This window comes from Lissotriton vulgaris, chromosome 11 (assembly GCF_964263255.1).
Source record: "Lissotriton vulgaris chromosome 11, aLisVul1.2, whole genome shotgun sequence".
Lineage (NCBI taxonomy): Eukaryota > Metazoa > Chordata > Amphibia > Caudata > Salamandridae > Lissotriton > Lissotriton vulgaris.
Genome location: NC_141699.1, coordinates 916,309,002 through 916,329,502, shown reverse-complemented (window position 1 = coordinate 916,329,502; position 20,501 = coordinate 916,309,002). Strand labels below are relative to the sequence as shown.

Genomic DNA, 20,501 nt, shown 5'->3' with positions numbered 1-20,501 from the left:
AGCACTCTGGAACCCCTCTTTGTTTTTAAAAGCACAAATCAGGAGAGTAAAGTGCAGATTACTTTAAAGCATCATATCATTTTTGGTTGGATGCCTCAATTGCTATGTATTGTATAATAAAGTCTGTCTGCAAGAATTACAGAAGTAGAATATGATTTGCAAAAGCTTGATTGTACCAAGTGGCCCCAGTTGAAAGAAGTAGTGTTTTGCCAGGACATTTCTGCAGAAGCCCCATGGATGCCATCCTTCAAAGGCAACACTGTTGCATTAGGTAATGGGGTCTTGGGGGGGGATGTCTGTTGACATTTTAAATTATTATTAGTTGTTATTTTTTGTAATGACGCACAGATATATTCTTAAAATATTTGGAGTTTTTAAACCAATGTTAAATTCTATTCAGAGTCTTTCTGCAAACAAATGGAATATTAGAGTCTGTTAAAATTAGTTGGCTATTTGTTTTAAATTGAACTTTCCTTTGATGTAATGGAGCTGTATGCTTGTCCATTTCCTAAAGTCCTCAAAACACAGTTGGGCGTATGTTGGAAACTGAGGCGAACTGAATTGGTCATCTAGTAATATGTTGAATTGATACGAATTGGGTAGCTCCTTGCTATTTGATTGTTTGCATACATCTTACAAAAGAGTAAATCAAGCATACAAAGTGAGAGAACCTCCCTTTTTATCTAGTAGTACACCATCAATCTGGAGAGAGACATTCTTGGGCTCGCTTCAGATGGTTGTAGAAATTTAACAAGTACTTGGGAATCAGCATCTCCTGTACCCACAGCACATTTTAGTCAGTTAAATATCCTAGGTCTGTACTTCCTGAATGATTTTTCTCGCAATGCATTTTTTTTAAAATGGTTATCTTTTACGACTCCCCTAGCTTCAATGGACATGAGGCGGAGGCAATTTATTAATGCAATAACAGCAATTGCTTGTAAATGTTGCAGACTTGATCACGCACTGTGATATCTGATATTTGACAGCGGTAATAATATTGATCTGCTCATAAGAATGCCTGATGGAGAACAGCACTGGAGTCTAAGGCTGGAACGCTTTTCAGGGTGGGGTCCTGGCCCCTGGCTACATTGTCTAAAATCACAAAACTTATGAAAAATATTGCTGTTGATACCAGCGATTCTTGCAAATTTGCTAAATCTCATACACATATTTGTTAAAACGAGGCCCAGTGGTGCATTTTAGACTCCATATATATTTTTCAGTGTTCCCTATATTAATTCCTCTCCTGTCCCGATACTCCTCTACACTGACGATGCTGTTCTTCTCGCATCTACCTGCAACGCGCTGCAGCCACTAATGGGAGTACTCAAAATTTATGAACAACTTGGACCTGAAAGTTAACTATACCAAGTCCTTTGTTCTTGTGGCAGGGTCTAAGCGGCAGAAACAGCCTCAATAGTATATTGAAGGCTAAAAGTTAGAGGTAGTAGATTCCTTCAATTACTTGGGGATCATGTTTGATAGAGATAATAATTGGAGAAACATGGTCTCCAACAGAGGATCACTGATGGAAAAAAACCTTAGGGCTCTCTTTAAATTTGAGGATAAAATTGTTACCAAGCCATTTTAAATGATAAAAAAAGGTTTTCTGCAAAAATGGCGCAGCTGTCTGGGGTCTATCTGGCATTTCTAAAATTTTTAAACGTTATTAAAAATCTGTCCCTGCTCGAAATCGGTGTACACATATATGAATTACTCTCCTTAGCTTTTAAATGTTCTTAATTTTTTTTGTTACTGCTGTCATTTTAAACTGTTTTAATTACATGTTAGTCTAAATTTGTAATAGTTGCTTTTATTAATGATGAATGCATGTTTGTAGAATACCTTTTATGTTGATATTGTATTGGTGAAATAATGTTATTTGACTGACTAAAAGCAAGGAGAGTGAAGTTCCCACCAACCAACAAACAAAAGAACAAGCTGCCTTAGTTACTGGCACTGATTTTGCCACTGCTGAGTCTAGGGGTCGCAAAAGCAGTGCCAAAGGACACAAGGGGCGTGCCAAGAGTTGCAGCAGCCACCCCTGGCAGACCCTAATTGCCATTTATAGTTAAGATTAAACAGATCTAATCAAAAGCTGCCTATATTCCCCAACAATGGATTTAGGCCCAGATCTCTGTACTCGGTGAATGTATGACATTGTTCTGCATTCTGTCCATCAACTGTTGTTTTTGCATTTGTCACCCTGAGTGGGACGGGTATGCTCAGACGTGAGTCCCCTGCTCTCCATGCCACTAGAATCAAGCTATCCTGGCTGATGAGGGATGAAAGCCCGAAACCGGTCGTAGGGTGCTTATTTCCAGTCCAGGGAGGACCTTGCTTGGCAGTTCAGGCTGGACTGTTCCCATGGGGCACAGGGTCAAGAATGATTTACATATGGCTAGGTTCAAACTGTAATGGCATGGTGAGCAGAAAAACGATGGATTTAGGCCCAGATCTCTGTACTGGGGTGAATGTATGACATTGTTCTGCATTCTGTCCATCACCTGTTGTTTTTACATTCCCTATAAAGCACGGGTCAGACATACAAAATGCATGAGAGTTTCTTTTCCAATGTTGCATAGTCTACATGTAGAGTATGTATGCCACCTGCAGGTAGAGTATGCAGGCCGTATGTGCCTCTAGGGCAGGAAATCCAGAGTTGGTAGAGCCCCAACCCAGTACAGCATATATTTGTTTGATGTACTTAGAGTAATTTGTACCCAGGTGCACTTCGTGACCTTTTATATTAAATGTGTTTATCACCATTCATGTATGTCTTTGCCATGCAAACAAGTTTTCATCCTCTAATTGCTTACCTTGGGAGCACTGATGGGAACATACTTTTTAAACACTGCATAAGTGACCTGCTGGTTCCACAGCTCCCTAGCCTGGAATTTGTCTAAAGTCTTTTCCAAGAAGTGAAGATAACATTATTTACTGGAGCTACTTGTGATTTGTCACCAGTTAAAATTGCCCAGGTCGCCTGGCCTTGAGGCTCTTAGTTTGCAAAACAGTATAAGAAATGCTTGTTGTCTGGGTATACTGGATTTAAGAGGTCTAATTCTAGGCACGTTTCTGAAGGGCATGCAATTATTCGTGGAAAGATAGACCGATCTATTTTAGCCACCAGTCCATTCAAGAGTCTCGAGTTTTGTCCTAACAAGATTTCACTCCCATATGTTATGGATGGCATCAACTTCGCCTTCATAACCTGAACGATTGTGTATAGGCTGGAGCCACATAGATAGTTTGAGGATGTTCTGAAACGTGTTGTTTCTAATTGATTCTTTTTGCTGTGTCAGGTTTCCCCTCGAATCACTCCAAACTCCTAGGTACTTGTACTCTGTCACTTTGTTGATGCTTTCATTCTCCAACTGCCAGGCTCTTTTGCTGTAGATGACTACTTTACGGCAAGTTCACTTCAAGTCTATTGGATCTGGTATATTCATCTAGTTTAGTAATCAGTCACTGGAGGCCCACTTTTGTTTTGCTTTTTATAATCAAATCATCCACATGTAGGAAATGAGACCATCCTTTTTCTCCCAGTTTTGGTGGCCGTGAATTAACCAGAGCAAGTGTTATTGTAAGATTCTATTTATAAATATTTTAACTGGAAGAGGTCCAAGAGGCAGCCTGTTTTAGCCCTACTGTAGAGTGCAGTTTCCTGGATTAAAAAAAACACCATCGCCTAACTTTCTGCTTGCCCAGGTGTGAGAGTGAAAAAGGTCCATTGTCCTTAGCCGTTTTTCAGGGCTGGATCATGATTGTAATTTTCTCCACAATGGACATCTGCGGATGGGTCAAACGCTGCCTTAAAGTACAAAACACAAATATAAAGTAGTGGCTGCGTATTGATCGCTCAGGCTGTAAGAGAGGAGATTGCCATCAAGTTCCTGGTCCATAGGTATTAACCCATTTTCTTTGACCCCGGATTTAAGATCTTCCAACAGCGGTCCTGCAAAGAATTTTGTTTCCACATCTAAAAGTGATATCAGCTGATAATTGATTGCCCGATTCCTCTTTCCTCCATTCAAAATGGGATGTATTATGGGACTTCTTCTTTCTGAAGTACTTAAACGGAGAAAGGGCTTAATTAACTACCCAAAATATGGGGGACTTTTAAAAACTGCTTGCGGAATCCCATTTGGTCCTGGAGCACAGTCAGCTAGTGCATGCTCAATAAGTGTATATCCAATAGTATAACTTCCCTGTTTATCCTCAGGGTTTACATAGCTTTGAAGCCGCCTTTGATATTGGAAATGATAGTCTACAGGACTGACCAAACCATCATAATATGTGGGAAGCCTAAATCAAACTAAACAAGGATGCTTAGCTGTTACAGACAATGTAATGGATCCCAGAAAGCCCTCCCTAAAATTGAACCACAAACTCACCACAAGCTTTTGGCTACAGTGGTATTAAAGCATTTATAGATGCGTAAAGTGTGGTCTCAGATTGGTAAAACATCAGCAAGAAAAGCTTAGTATCCTGTAAGTTGCCATTGTGTCCCGAATGATAAATTAAACTCAAACAAAATGTAAGGCTTGCTTCTTGTATAGTTGGAGAAAGGGTGATGGTTAACACACTACTTTATGTTGAATTTGTTCTTGGTGGTCTATCCAGTTGCTGTCCTTTGTTCACAGCTCTTATATATGAATTTGTCTAACTGCAGGAATGCTTTGCACCTCGATTGGATGATTTGGTGCATGTTTGCGCAGGCGAATATCCCCGGCAATCGCTCATTGAAATGGAAAGGAAGATCCTGCAGGGGCTGGAATTTAACATTAATATCCCAATTGCATACAGCTTCCTTCGAAGATACGGTCAGGTAATTGTAAATAAGGAGCAATACATACTCTTCTACTCTTCTGTGGTCGGATATGCCAATGACAGTCCCATTGGAACAAAGCTTGGCTTCCACATGGCTGCTAACTAATAAGATCCTTTTCTAAAATGATGTGCACTATGTTGAATATGTCAAAGTGTTTAATGATTATGTTGATTGTAAACGGTTTGTCGATGTAAGGGTCTCATTTTAATGGTTGACCACACAGTGGGGTGCTTATGGCAACACAACAGGCAAATGAGTCAGCTAGTGCTCCCACCCAGTGTCCGTGATCTGTTATTACATAGTATAAAATTGGGAACACTATTGATTTGTAATTCTACTGAAATTAAATCTGTAAATGGAATCCATTCCCCTGATTTTGTATGTGTAGTAGGAGAATGTGCATGACTTTGTATCTGTGATTGAGGGTTATGATGCAGTGTTGTATGTCTATTCACTAGTTTGAGTGTTAATTAACCATGTCTAATGTACTGTGGACCTGGTCAAGGCCTTGCTGCCCTGCATTTGACAGTAGATCCTATGACCTCAGAGTAATGCATACCATTTCCGGTTGGATGTCTAGAGTGTTCAGAGTATCAATCTTTGGCCTTTCCAAAGACCTCTTGAGCTTAGACTGTTACCAGATGGCAACATGGAGAAGGTTACAATTATTTAGTAACCTCCAAGAGCAAAGTCAATCTGTCTTTCTTGGTCATTGCTTATTGGTTGCCAGTGTTGTTTGGGCCAATGCAGCACCTCCCCATTTTGCACTTTGAGCACTTTTTTTAGCTTTATTTTGAATATAGAAGACCAGTGAAGATTTTTATATTTTTGCACCTTGGATTGTTGTACTCCCCATTTTTTAAGGAGAGTGGACAGGGGGATTATCACAACCACTGAATGTTGCCTCACAAGTTCTGTCAATGCTTATAATGAAAAACAATGTCGGGTGTTGGCCATCTTGAAATTTCGTTTTGAATGCTTTCCAAGGTGACTTATGGGTTGCATCAATGCAATGGGACTACCATTTTCGAAGCACAACATGTTCCAAATTTCCTGCTGCAAGGATGCATTTATGTGCAACGAAGCTCTCCTTGAGTTCTACATATCAAATGAGACAGAAAAAAGGCGAAAATAAAAATAGTTCTCTGTTCGCAGGGGACGGGTACTCTCTACCAATCTAGAAGCAAGGTGGAGCCAGAATGCTCCATGGCGGGCAAGCAGAGGGAATGGGATGAAATCCATAGAATCAGGCTCATGAAACTGAAAAAGACAGTCTTCCAATCATCAGGGGCGGCCTTAGGCATGTGCAAGCTGTGCACCTGCACAGGGCCACCAAACCCCAGGGGCCTCCACGCCAATATATATCCTTAATATAATAATACTCTGAGGATGGATGCATATTTGCGTGGCAGCCCCTGGCAGGGATTTGGCGGCCTCCAACGCTGTTCCACTTCCAAAGACCCTGACCCCCCCCCCCTCCCCACCCTCCATCTTCACTGGCCTCTGCGCTCCACCCCACCCCCCCTCTTCCAGGGCCCCCTACCTATGCTCCCTGCCCAGGGCCGCCATGAGCCTAGAGCTGCCCCTGCAATCATGAACAAAGGGCAGAAGACCCAAAGCCCTTTCCAAGCATATGTTAAAGTATTGTCTGCAGTGCTGTTGTCTGTGACAAATAGCTAAAGCTGTTTATTGCGGACCTACATTAGTTGTAAGATCTACCTAAGTGAGTATCGCTAACAATTAAGTTAGTAGCACAGCCCCCCCCGTTTTTTGTTTTTTTTACAATCCGGATTTCTTTAGGGTGTAGCAGAGAACAGGGGGTTTGGAAAAGGTAACTTTATAGCCACACCCAATAAAAATGAGTAAACGCTGATTGGGTAATACCAATGTTTATGCTGAAAAACATATTTCTGATATTCTAATCGAGAACACACGTAAGGTTGGAAGAAAAAATACAACTTAAGAAAAAATAACATGAAGGCAAAAAATACATTTTTATCATTACATTTTAAATAACCAATCAAACACGCTCACTTAAAGAATTGAAACAAGTGGTGTGTGGCAGAATGTGACTACCATAATTTACCAATTTATACAAGACTGCCCCTTTGCATCATCCAGTGCAGTAAAGAAATAACAAATCTGAGCCTTGCGGATGACAAGATTGAAGATACATACGTACTCACTGCTGCTTTCTCCTCGTGCGGATCACACGTTTCAAGTTTGACTTCCGTGTTTTTAAAGTGGTACATATGACAACACTTCGGTTTGTCTTTTACAGTGTGCCAAAGTTGACCTTGTGACCCTCACTCTGGCTCGCTTCATCTGTGAGAGGACCCTGCAGGAGATGGATTTTGTGGTGGTGAGGGCATCGCATTTAGCTGCTTCAGCCCTGCTCCTTGCCATGAAGATGATGGGCCTTGGAGGTTGGGTAGGTAACCAAAGTATTTGAATTTTTTTTTCTTTTAAAATGTCACCTTTATGAGCAGCTTTGCGAGTCAATAAACAGCTGACGAGGCGATAAAACCTACAAAACTTTAAATGATATATGAATTTCTGCTCTCAACACCGAGCTCGCTAATGTATTTAATCAATGCAATTAATTAAAAGGATACCATTTTCAGATGAGACACCAGTGTGGGCAGATAATTCTACATTGAAGTTCCCACATTTTGACAAATTCCTATCTCAAGGAAGAGTTTTCCCTCAGCCTGATATGAACATCATGTAAAGGACCTATACATCTAAATTGCGTTATATATATTTTTAAAAGATCGGTTTTACTTTACTTATATATTTCAACATCCTAAATGCATTTACTTCAGACGTTTCCTTATCAGTGTATTCTGTTACTTTTAAATACACTATAAAATCCCTCCAACCGAATTTCTCAATTATATCTTATCTTGTTTCTACAAAACTGATTTTTGAACCATGTGGTTGGTGGTGGTCTTTTTTTTTTTTTTTACTTAAGTGTGTGCTTTGAGATAACAGGCACTCATTTTTCTAAAACAGGATTTATTTTCATCATCAGACTTTGACACAGAGCAAGACAGAAATTTAGAAAAGGGATGGAGTAAGGTAAATATAGGAAACACTGACATAGGGCGATAGCAAGGATTTTTAAAAAATCTGAAAATTAGTTCGGGAGCTTCCCTGTAAGTCAATAGCAGAAAAAGGCACGAAATGGAATCTAACCTAGTCAGTCTTGCTTTACGGCAACCCTGGCATTACCTCCTAGTTAGTCTTCCCATTTTATTCCTTACAAGTGAGCAGCTTGTCTGCTCTACAGAAACCTTTTGCCATTGCAACTAAAAAAATGTTCTCTCAATATGGCACTGCCTACACTGACCGGCATGCATAAGGGGGAAAGTATGACAGAATAGCATCCTGTTCCTTTTTTTTGTGCTGCACTTGCGTTTTGCCATGGCTTCTATTAAGTGTGCTTTTCTTCTGATGTTGGGGCGCGGCTTACTTTGAGTTGCGCTGTCTTTTTTTGTGTGTTGTATATGGCACAGCTTGCATTAGCAGGCGCACTGCCTTTTTTTTGTTTAATGTGCCGCGCGGCTTGATTTAGCAGCTGCGCTGCCTTTCTCGTTTCTTGTATGGGGCCCCTTAATTTGCATCTGCACTGCCTTTTTTTTTCTCACTGGGTTGCGGTGTGGCTTGCTTTCGCAGCCACGCTGCCTTTTCTTGTTTGATAGGTGCGCGGCTTTCAGTTACATCTACACTGCCTTTTTTTGTGTGTACAAGACCTGCTTTAGCTGCTGCTGTTCCACAGCACTTTTTTCTTAGCTTCTTTGCTTGGCCTGCTGTAGCGGGCCTTGGTTTCGGTGATGGGTGACTTTGCAAAGCGTGCCGGTTTACATTTTTAGGTCACGCATACGCAACGCGCATGCGCTGCATAGGAGAGAGACCTGTAGCCATCGGCACAACTTTCCTTGCAAAGACGTGTACACGTTGCATTGCTTGCAATGGCAACACGTGCACGTCCGGCGATTTCCTTGCGGGAGCGCGCAGCACCATATGGTGGCACCATGTGGTTGCATGCTCCCGCAAGGGAATCTCGCCGGCCCCCTCCTGCTGCGTGAGGCTCGCATGTGTTGTTTGAAATGTCTGTCACTTAGCATGGTTGCTGCTTACCCTCTGGCATGCGTCGGTTGTCTACTGTTTTAATTCCTTTCATGACATATGGAATCCTTTCTACGTAAAGATGATTTTCTCTGAGTTGCAGTCTTACATTTTAAAGTGGAAAAATTTGCCATGAGACTGGTAACATCTGCTCCTGCTGCTTGTAGAGGGGACCGGAAGTTAGATCCTGACCCATCCTCTTCCTTCTTACAGAGACGTTGCAAGTCATAGGCTGTGCTGTCTTGCACAACACTTTTAACTCTAAACTCGGACAGTTGCTGGCTGGTTAAATTAAAAGCACTTATTTAAAAGCACAGAGAGAAAGTGGTACTTGGAGCGCATTTAATTGTGAAATGCGAAGTCTGCAAATTTGATTCTCTCCCTCACAGGGAGCCAGTGCAGAGCCCTCAGCCCAGGTTCCACTGAGGCTCTGTGCGGGAGCTGGAGCAACGTGCGTGCAGCACAGTTCTGGATCCGCTGAAGTTTTTGCAAAACATAATCAGGAGCCCCTAAATACAAGGCATTGCTGAAGTCAAGACAAGATTGAATTAGACCTTGTATAACAATTTGATTGGCTTCAAAATGTAAAAGCGGAAGGTTTTTCTTCAACAGCCTGATGAGTCCGAAGCAAGTCGCTGATAGCTTGGGTATTAAGGGTCAGGGATTTGTCCAGCCAGACCCCAAGACTTTTTATATTATCTTTAGGAGTAGGCGGCGCACCCAGGCTAATGGGCCATAAGAGGTCAATGGTGGATAAAGCTGGGGGCTGAGGAGCATAAGCTCTGTTTTATCTCCATTAAGCTTGAGACATGACGCCGTCATCCAGCTTTTGACCTCTTCCATGCAAGTCGTCAGGTTGACCTGTGCTTGTTGACAAGTCTTTTGCGCGAGAGAGACCACCAGCTGAGTATAGTCCGCATGTGTGATGATCTTAATGCCATATGGACGAACTATCTCAGCCAGCGGTCTCATGTACACGTAGAATAGAGTAGGGCTCAGCGATGAGCCCTGCGGTACCCCACAGCCCAAGGGTTTACTTGAAGAGACTGAGTCTCCTTCAAAAACCTGGAAGGTCCTGTCGCTCAGAAAGGACCTAGAGCTTCCCCTGACACTCCTAAGCTAAGGAGTCGGCACAGCAGAGTTTTATGGTTCACCGTGTCAAACGCGGCACTCAGATTGAGGATGACTGCCACCGATTTCCCCCCCTCCCCCGATCCAAGATCCGTCTAGTTTCCTCTGTTATAGCCAACAAGGCCATTTCTGTCCCATGTTTGGGGCGGAAACCCGTCTGGGTGGCATCAAGCAGATGGTTACTCTCGAGAAACATAGTTAGATGTGTATTAATGTTTCTCGAGGATTTTGCTCACCCAGGGTAGCGGGGAAATCGGGCTGTAGTTAAGGTTGCTGGAATCAAGATTAGGCTTTCTCAGGAGTGCTCGCACCATGGCGTGTTTCCAGGCCGGAGGGACAATACCTGTCATTAGAGAGGTATTCAGTAGCTCCATAATCATGGGGAGAATAACCTGGCTAACTGCAACCAGCGTACATGGGGGGCAGGGTCGCATGGGGAGCCTGACTTTACTTGGTGTATCAAGGTTTCAAGTGTCAAGGTCTAACAGGGGAAAGTGATCTAAGATGTTTTGGTAGGGGTGATCAACTTCTGTGGAGAGATGTGATCCTTTAATGGAAGGGTCTAAGTCCGTGTCTGCAAATGAAACCTAGATTTTGTTTATTTTTTTATAGAAAATTCCGCTAAATCGTTGCAGCGGAGGAAAGGATTGTAATTGGGGACCAGGGGAGGGGGGAGCTTGGTAAGACTTTTTACTATTTGGTAAATCTTTTGGTTTTGATCTAGCCATCGTGATTTTGCCACTATAATAGGCAGATTGTGTTGCTTTTATTTCTAGTTTATAGGCTCTAATGGCCTCCCTGTAAATCACTATCTGCGGCAGCGTATCCCAGGCGCCACTTCCTTTCTAGCTACTTACATTGTCGCTTTTTCCATCTAAGCTCCTCTGAATACCACAAAGCTGTTTTCCGCGGCCTTTTTAAGCTGGTTTTGCAAAGGGGAAGTATGGAGTCAAGAGACTTCGAGATCCAGTTGTCGTATTCCTTTTTATGATGAAGGGTTCCGAGTAAATAAAGGTCTAGAGACTACAAGGGAGCTAGACCACTGTTCTAGGGGGAGTCTGGACCAATTTCTCATTTTTCGCGGAATGGGGGTGCGGGATATATACTCCGGCTCCGAGCCTCAATGATCCTACTATGGAACACAAGGCACCCTGTGGTATTCAACACGCATGGTAATTAAGAAAATAAAGGACAACAATTCCCACCTCCTCCTCACCCACTTGACGACGGAGAAAAAGACCCTCTGCTGCTGCCGGGGCATAGGGGGGGCAGGGTCCACATGAGGGCGCTAAAAGACCGTGATTGAAAGGGATTAAAATGAATTCCCAGGGGCGTGCAAAGGAAACAGCATGCAGCGGCAGCATGTTAACATTTGCCAGTGTTTTGCCGTTTCTAAATATAAATACAGACAAAGTAAATATAGTTTTCCGTCTGTATTTATATGTAAATATCCTTAAAAAAGGAAAACCGGGAGACCGATTCATTATTAATTGGCAATTTTTTTTAATTGATAAATTATTGTGTTAATTTAGTTTAGGAGGAGAGTTGTGAGTTTACAGGGGAATAGGGTGGGCAGTAATTTATTATAATTAAGGAATGATTTATTAATTGGTATTAATTTATTGATAATGTATTATTAATTGGTAATTAATTTTAATTAATTATATTGTTACATTTTATGCGGATTGAGTTGTGTTGGGGAATAGGGTGGGAGGTAATTTAATGTTAAGTAATTGATAATTTTAAAGTATTGGTATTTATAATGTATGTTAACTATCAATATTTAATTAAATTATTTAATTTAGAAGTATGTAATTTTTAACCCCTATGCTACCCAACTCTTTCCCAACTGTTGCACTCTCTGGAGAGGGAATAGTAATTTTTGCCCCTACGCTATCCAACACTTTCCCTATTGTTGCATTCTCTGGAGAGGTATATAGTATATATTTTTTTCTCCGCTATCCAATATTTTTCTGTATTGTTTTAGTTAATGTTTATAATTTATTTTAAAAACATAAAAAAAATGTAGTTTTTAAATTTGTTATATATTTTTTATTATCTCATTATAAATTTTTGTATGTTTTTATAATTTATAAAATAATTGTAACAATGTAGGTTATTAAAATTATTCATGAATATTAAGTATATATTATATTTTATGTAGGTTTATTTTTTTGATGTAATATTATTTTTAAACATTTTAAAATATTTTTAACTATTTCTTTTAAATATATGTATCTTTTACTTTATTTTGCATTATTTTTTAATATTTAAAAAAAGATATTTTTGACATAGATAAATCTTTCTCGATATTTCTTTCTCGATATTTTCGTACTTACCATGATGTTGATAGGATGTTGATATTCTTGACTTCAATATTTTTGTCGAAATATTTTTGTAGTAGATATTTTGTCAGTGATTCAGCAAGTCTGTCGTCCATTGCCTCGTCCACTCCCGTTCCGAAACAATGACTGTCCACCTTTCCCTGTTGGGGTCACCTTCCCTTCTTTTCTCACTCCTGGCAGGGTTTTTACATTGCCTGGGCCTTATAGACGATGGTCTGTGGTTACTGGATCGAGTTCTCATCTCTGCCTGCTCAGGTTTTAAAGGAGACTCCTTTACCTTGGGATGCAGTAAGGCGAGTGGCCTTGCTGGCGGGTGTTTCCTTAGATTGCTGAAGCAAGCTGTCATCTGGGTTCTGCCCCTGGAAAAGGGAAGGGAGTACTATTTTCTTCTATTTTTGGTTTCCAAGAAACATACTGCTGACCTCCGCCCTAGGTTGGATTTGAAGTGTGAAACTGCACATTCCACATCACTGCTTTAAGATGGTGACTTTGCATTCATTTCCTCAGCTAGTTCATCAGGGGTCTTTCCTCACATCCATGGACCTGTTGGACACTTACCTGCATGTTACCACACCATCCAAAGGATCAGTGGTTTCTGATGTTTGCTATGGGATCCAGGCACTTCCAGTTCCAGGTGCTTCCTTTCAGCCTTTCATTGGTGCCAAGGGTTTTTACGAAGCTCTTTGCCCTCCAGTGGCTATCCTCCATTCCCGTGTTATTCAGGTATCTTACCTTGATGATTGGCTGATTTTCTCCTTCAGTCTCTCAAGCTATGGAGGGCAATTTTGGTTTCCTCATCAATCACTGAATGCCCTCCCTTCAGCTCTCAAGTCTCTGAAGTTTTCTGAGGGCCTTCTTACGGGTGGACCAAGGGGATGGTGTTCCTGTCTTCGGATCATCAGTTGACTCTGTTCCAGCACCTCTCCTGGGTGCTTCCCCGGTCTCTCTTGTTGGCCCGGCTCTTGCTGCACAATCAGGGGAGATGCCCTCCACACTGCATGTCCTCCCAGGGTCCCATCTCCATTTGTATCCTCTTTTGCATCACCTTCTATGCCACTGGGATCCTGCTTCACAGGACTTTGAGGCTCCCATTCCTGTCTCCCAAGACATTTGGGACTCTCTCCAGTGGTCGCTGTCCCCTCCCAATCTCTCCAGGGGTCTTAAACTTCTTCTCTCTCCTTCCTCAGTGGTCCTCTCAACTGATGCCAGTGCACAGGGTGGGGGGAGGGGGGGGGGGGGGGTTCTGGGGGATTCCAAGGCCCAGGGGACGTGGTCCCATTCAGGCTCTCCAGTCCTCTAACTTGCGGTAGCTGATAGAAGTTTGGCGGGCCCTGCTTTGGTCGCTAGCCTCCTTCAGTCCTGATCCGTCTGCATTCAGACGGACAATTGGGTAGTTTGCGCCTACATCAATAGACAAGGGGGAATATGCTGGTCTGTCTCATTTCCGGGAGGATTGGTCTGTGTGCCAAGCAGAATCTTCTTTCTCTCTCTGCAGTTTATCTTCTGCGGACAGAGAACGGGCCTGTGGATTCTTTGAGCCAGGTGTTTCTCTCGTCCATGACAATGTGCATGTCTCCTTCTTTTGACAGATTGTCTTAATGTTCAGACTTCCATGGCTGGATCTCTTTGCCACTGAGGAGTCTGCACTTCTTCCTCTGTGCTGCAGCCTGGTTCCCTCACTATTGGCCTGGGGGATGGATGCCGTCTCCATCCCATGGTACCAGTGATTCCAGTTCGCCTTCCCTTCTTTTCCCTAGATTCCACAGGTCCTCAGAAAAGTCTGGTTGGATTGGCTGGAGTGGTTTCTGGTGGTCCAGGAATGGTCTTGGAGGCCCTGGTTTACCGTCCTTTGGTGTTTTCTGACTTGTCTCCATTGGCGGTTTCCCCTGTCCTCATCTCCTCTGCTTGCTCTCCTTCTCAGTGAGTTATCTGTTTGCTTCCGCCTGATAGGTCTGGCACTTGAGAGGTTGAAATTGTTGAGTCAGAGTTGCTCGCTCAAGGTGGCTTAGTCTTTTCAGTTGTCTCATAGGCCTTCAACTCTGAAGTCTTACTGCGGCATTGGAAGAACCTTGAGTCCTGGTGTGATGTTTGAGGCTTGTCCTCTTCCTCCTATGATATCGTCCAGGCTTTGAAGTTTTTTGCCGGTCAGCTACATGTTGGGTCTTGCTGAGACCACTCTCCGTGCCCAGTGGGCTACTGTTCTTGCCTTTAGGAGTTCTGCGATGACCTTTGTCTCTTCTTTGGTGTTTTACCTTTTGCAGGGATTTTTGCTTCAGCGGCCTGTCTTCAGCTCTACAGTTCCTGCCTGGGATCTTACTTTGTTGCTTCGGCCATTAACCAGTCTTCAAGGACATTTCAGCTAAGGTTCTTTTTTTTTGGCCATTTCTTAAAGTAGAAGCGATTGGGGTTTGACGGCGTCTTTGCCTTTTTTGCGTTTTTGTTAGAACAATGTAATTTTGCAGCCTAGTCAGTTTTTCCCTGCAAATGTCTTGTCTGCCTTCTGCTGTCAGGAGGATATTTTTCTTGTGTTCTTTTCTGCTCCTTTCTCCCCTGCGGAGGAGGTTCGGCATTCCCTTGATTTGTTGTGAACTCTACGCAACTATATGGACCATACCTATGAGTTTGGGATGGTGGGTACTCTTTTTGTCACCTACGGGTCATCTGGCATGGGTCTGAAGCCTTCTCTGTTGACTTTGGCTTGGTGGTTGAAGTGTGCGATGGTCCTGTCCTACGAGACTCCATGTTGTCCTCTTCCTTTTGTCCAGGGCCTGTTCACTCATGGGGTTTCCTCCTCTTGGGCCATGTTTAAGGGGGGCTCCTTGTATGATATTTGCAATGCTGCTACTTGGGCCTTTCCTCATACTTTTGTGTCCCACAACCGCCTTCAGTTGGGGATGGCAGCATCTGCTGCTTTTGGCTCTCATGTCTGCTGTACATGATTTGTAATCTGCACTGTTTCTGTTTTCATAAATTTGACCTCCTGATTCTGCTGCATCCTTCTAATCTTTGTGTTTTCAATCACCTATTTGCTTTGGTATGGGCACACTTGTAAGGAAAGGAACGGGAAGACGGACGAGGAGGTAATCCTCGTTTTCTCATTGGTAATCTTTCTTACTCAGAGTCCTGGTATTCCAGTTCCATTCCAGAGTCCGTCCCTCCCTCCCTGTTTTTCCTTTTGTTTCAGGTGATTGTTTGTTTTTATTTGTCTTGGGTTTCTTTGGTATCCTTAGGATGCTATTGTCATACTTCCCCCTTTATGCAGGCCGGTCAGTGTAGGCAGCACCATATATGGGGAAGTATTTTTAATTGCAATGGTAAAAGGTTTGTGTAGAGCAGACCAGCTGCTCACTTGTAAGGAATGGAACGAGAAGACCAGATTTTGGAGTAATGAAAATTACCAGTGATTAACCAGGCATTCTGCTTCATCAATGGCAGGCTCCTTTTAGGCCCTTGCCCTTTTAAAAAAAAACAAAATGTAGACACTGTAGCATATCCATTTTTTGCTTGTCAAACTCCTCATTCTTTGGTCAAAATAAAACACTTGCAGATGCTGTTGTGATAGTCTGCTCAAGTTAAATATCTGTCAAATACCACTTAAGTATTTCTTATACACTGATCAGCGTGTTCTTAATTTATAAATCAGATTTCCTATGTATGTTTGATGGAATCCATGTAGATTCTTGAAATACATTTAATATTTTGTTATCGTGCTCGGCTAGTATCTGGAAGAAAGCAAAAGGCTCCTAAAATGAATTGCAGTCCTTTAGCACTCCAGAAAGTTTTTATTCTTAGAATGTGTTTCATATCTTTTGCTTCACCCTGTTTTGGTTGTGCTGCAGCCATACCTCATTATCCAGAGGTTTTGGTGACACATCGAATTGAAAGAATTTGTGTGCCCATTATTAATACGTATTATATAGCTCTGTCCTAAGTCGGTCTTCAATGGACTAAAATGTCAAGGCAGGGAGGATTTGAAGAAAAATATTGCTGCTCCTTAAGCCTGCACGGAGCATGTTTCAGAATGATTAGGGGTAAAACCTGAACAGAAAGTGTTAGACGTGCATCGTGGAAACATTTCCATTCAACGGTATACTTCAAGGCACATTAAAACAGTCCCAGAGTTTCCCAACGCCAGGGATGGTTAATATTTTGTTGCAGAACAATTCATGGGTGCCTTCCATCTTCTGTTTATGATTTGGTGACTCTTGGATTGTCTTTTGTTTTTCAAATTTCTCTAAAGTATGATTTGTAACCCTAAGAAGGCAGTGTCCCGGATTACACTTATCATAATAAAACTTGTCAAAGCTTAAACTGTATTTTTGTAGCAAGGTTCCGCTACAAGGGTTGCCATCCATGTACAGATGTAAGGATGCCTCTCCTAGTACTCTGAGGCCATGCCAGCTGTCTGTAAAGTAAGTTAGTTCTGGGTGGCCTTTCAGTGGCAGATGTGTTGGCAAAAATCGTGGAACTTGCTGAAGATTTGTAATATTCAAGGATTTCAAATTCATGTTTGCTCTTTGCATAGATGCCGCCTTCATATATGTGATTTTGTTAACCTAATACCAGAGGCTGTATTATACATACATTGTGCCCCGGAGGCGCAAAATATTTGTACACTCGCTTTGTGTTCCGCGGGGTACTGTGGTATTACAAAAGTGGCTGTAGACGCTTGTGTGTCCGTTCATGAATACAGATAGCTCTGGTACATATGTATCACAAGCGTTATCATGAGGGTGTTCTCTCATTTCTATTGGTTGGGGCGATTTTCTTTGCCTCTGTGCTGTATTTTGGATGTAGATGCAGATGCAAACGTGCCCTCAGAAGATGCACTCCCAGTATGCCATAAAATGTGGTGAACTGCCAGTGCACCTCCTGAAGTCAGCCCTCTAGAGAGGGAAAAGTGTCCTGTGAACCCCTCTAAACATCCCTCTGCACATGGGTGAGGTCACTCACGGAGCACCCCTACAGGTAGATCTGTCCTTGAAATTGCAGGCATTTTGCTACTTGTACTCTGAAACATGGAGTAGCTTTGAAGCAGCAGCTCCATATTTCCCTGAATTAACTGCTTCCAGGGCAGCAGGAGTTTGCATTTGCCTTGGGCTAGTGTATTCATTGTAATAAGGCTCACTCTTTCTGTTTCTGTCCAACATAAGTTTAAAGGTGCACTGTGGCACAAATGTGTTAGCTTTTCCATACTCAGTAGGTCCCAGAGTTTGTGTATCCATTCTAAGTATGTTGGTGTGGTATCCGTTCCTCATCTTGATAGCAGGACTTTGCTGTGCAAAGAGCCAAGGTAATAGCCCTCCCGCTGGCAGGGCGTAGTGGATATGTTATTGCATTAGGGAGCCCTAGTAAGATATAGCTAGAGAAGCGAGGTAGCTCGGTATCGAACATTTAGTCAACATCTTCGAGCACATCTAAACAGTAACAGCGCAGCTTGGGGCAATGCCAAAGCTGAGATGGTGTACCGGAGTTGCCACAATGGCGTCAGCATTATCATCACATCCCTTCTTCCACTTAATCAGGCGGGTAGGTGTGTAGTACCGATAGTGAATTAGCTTAAGGAGTTCTTCCTCCTAGCTGCGCTGTAGACCAATGTGCGAGCCTGATGCAGGATGTCCATCCGTTCTTTATCTGTGAACTTGCTTTCACATTCCGCCGTCCTACTTTGTCCTGGCTGGCGAGAGCAGGGGATTGGCAGAGGTGTTTAAAAAAAGTATAAATATCTGACAGTAGGCATCTGTCATCCCTCCATGACAGAAGCCAGTGCTCGAACAGCGTGAGGGGCCTGCCTGCTTGGATTCACACCATTGACTAGATGACCCAGTAATGGGCTGCTGTGTACCGCCATTATTCGGAGTCTGGGAGTGCGAAGTCCTGTTGGATCCTAGGAAAGTCCAGCAGTCCCAGTTCTTTGAAAAGATCCCCAATGCATTTGCAAATGGTGTCCTGCCACTGGGAGTATGCTGGTGCGTGCATTGCTGGAGGGAAGTCTGCATTTCCCATAATTGGGATAAGGATAGAGCTCGGGATTGAGAGGCACATAGAGACGTTCAGTCTGTCCCTGGCCCGACCGTGCCCTGACTACAGGGGAGATACACACTCCCAGAGTGCAGTTCTTACTCTTGAGCCTTGGTATATTCAAAATATGGATGCCAGCTATTGCCCAGTTGCAGGAAGCACAAGTGTTTCTCCTTGAGTAGACGTTGCCACTCCACTAGGGATCTTGACTGTGCTGTCTGGTAACGCACATGGTGGGGTATACCCAAACATATATGGCCATTAGGGTAATTGTCGACATTGCTAAGTTAGCCTGAGCTCTGCTGCCATGATGCTGCTTTCGCGCATGTTACTACATGGCTTTGTTTTGAAAGTCCGTTTGTCTTTAACATGAGAACTGTCTGCCTTTCGTGTTCTCTGCTAGTTACTGGAGTTTATTCTGAACATGATGTGCAAGGTCGATAAACAATGCCCCTTGTTCTGTTCTGGTCAGTCCCTAGCACCTAGACAAAACATGCTAAACACAGCTGCACTGCGGTACTCTTGCTTTGATATTACAGGGATGCATGTTGTTCAAACACACCCGTGGCGAGAGACCTTTCCATAGAGGAGCTATGCTGTTCCTATGATGTAAACCTTTCATCTAGGCTGTAATGTATGGGGTCTGCTGACAAAGCCCAGAGATCTTCTTTTATATAATAAAACTTATTCCAACCAAGGGAAGAGTGGTTAGGCTTTATAGTCCTTTTTCCCCGGTCTGTAAAAGACGACCTCCCACTTAATTTTCTATGGAATTATAACAATGCTAATTATTCAGAGTTTATGCATTTTGCTGCTGGTGGTAGCTTGTATACTGCATTATAAAACACAATAGTTAAAAAAAAAAACATTTTCAACTTTTTCAGGGACTCTCCCAATTCTTATTGTGGAAAAGTACGAGTGAGTGAGCGAAAGGATATGTGTTACTACCACGATTCTGGAGAGTCAGGAGTGTTGTGTTCTGGGTTGTCTAATCATTTGTACCTTCATGATTATGTAGGAGAACGAATGAGACACTATAGCTAGTCGGTTTTGAGATTTTGGGTACTAAGGTGGTAGGAAGGTACAACCCCTATACACCAAGGTCCTATTTTCCTGTGCATAGTTATGTGTATGTGCAGAATCCCCACAATAAAACCTCCCTTAGCTACCGGGAGCTATGTGCGCTCCATAGCAATCCTGGCTTTCTTATTGCTCCAGCTGAAATAGTCTAGCATGGATTGTAGTTTCTTCATCACAGAGGGGGTGGGTGTAGCGGCATCGCCTGCATCAGATATAGAATCTTGGGCAGGAGGGACATTTTTACGGCTCCTATTCATTCTGAAAAGGAGATGGGTCCCCCATGCCAAGACTGGATTAGTGAGCACACCGTGGCCAGCAGTGAGGAGTAATTGTAAGACCGGGACCTGTCAACATTGAGGAATAGGCGAATGTCCAGGTATGAGATACCCTGTGTGGCCCATGCGAAGGGGAATATTTTAACTAAGTGTGCTTGCTCATCTGGCAGAATGGTGAGGTTAAGGGCTTGGGATTTGGTGACATTCATTTTGAACCCCGAAGCCTCCTCAAATGCTGCAAGCTCCTCCAACAATGGCGGCAGCGACTGGCGTGGCTTAATGGCGGTGAGCAGCACATCTTCAGCGTATAATGTTATCTTGTGTGCATGTCCAACAATCCCCACCTGCATGTCCAACCATCCCCACCCCTTCAATGAGTGGGTGTCCCTGAATTTGCTCCACCAGCGGCTCCACGTAGAGCATAAACAGGAGTGAGGAAAGATGGCACCACTGTTGTGTGCCACTCAAGTTTCGAACAGCAGGAGATTGTGCATTATTGACACGAACTAGGGCCTTTAGTTCTGCATAGCTGGCCCAGATCCATTGGCAAATGTGGGGGCCCAGGGTCTCCAATGCCATCCACAAAAAGGGCCAATGCACCCGGTCGAATGCTTTTTCAGTGTATATTAATAGAAGCAGTGTGGGTGTCTGTAAGAGGTTGTTACTGTCAATTAGGTGAAG

The 20,501-nt window shown here is 43.0% G+C and overlaps 1 protein-coding gene across 2 annotated transcripts in view; it reads left to right on the top strand.

Moving 5' to 3' along the window:
* The window catches only part of LOC147683684 (G2/mitotic-specific cyclin-B3-like), a 332,394-nt gene that overhangs the window by 148,421 nt on the left and 163,472 nt on the right, over positions 1 to 20,501 (top strand). For both annotated transcript variants that reach the window (XM_086944888.1, XM_086944887.1), the window contains exons 9-10: positions 4,679 to 4,834; positions 7,119 to 7,268. In XM_086944888.1, the coding sequence (XP_086801014.1) occupies positions 4,679 to 4,834; positions 7,119 to 7,268 (306 nt within the window). The remainder of the gene's footprint in view (positions 1 to 4,678; positions 4,835 to 7,118; positions 7,269 to 20,501) is intronic.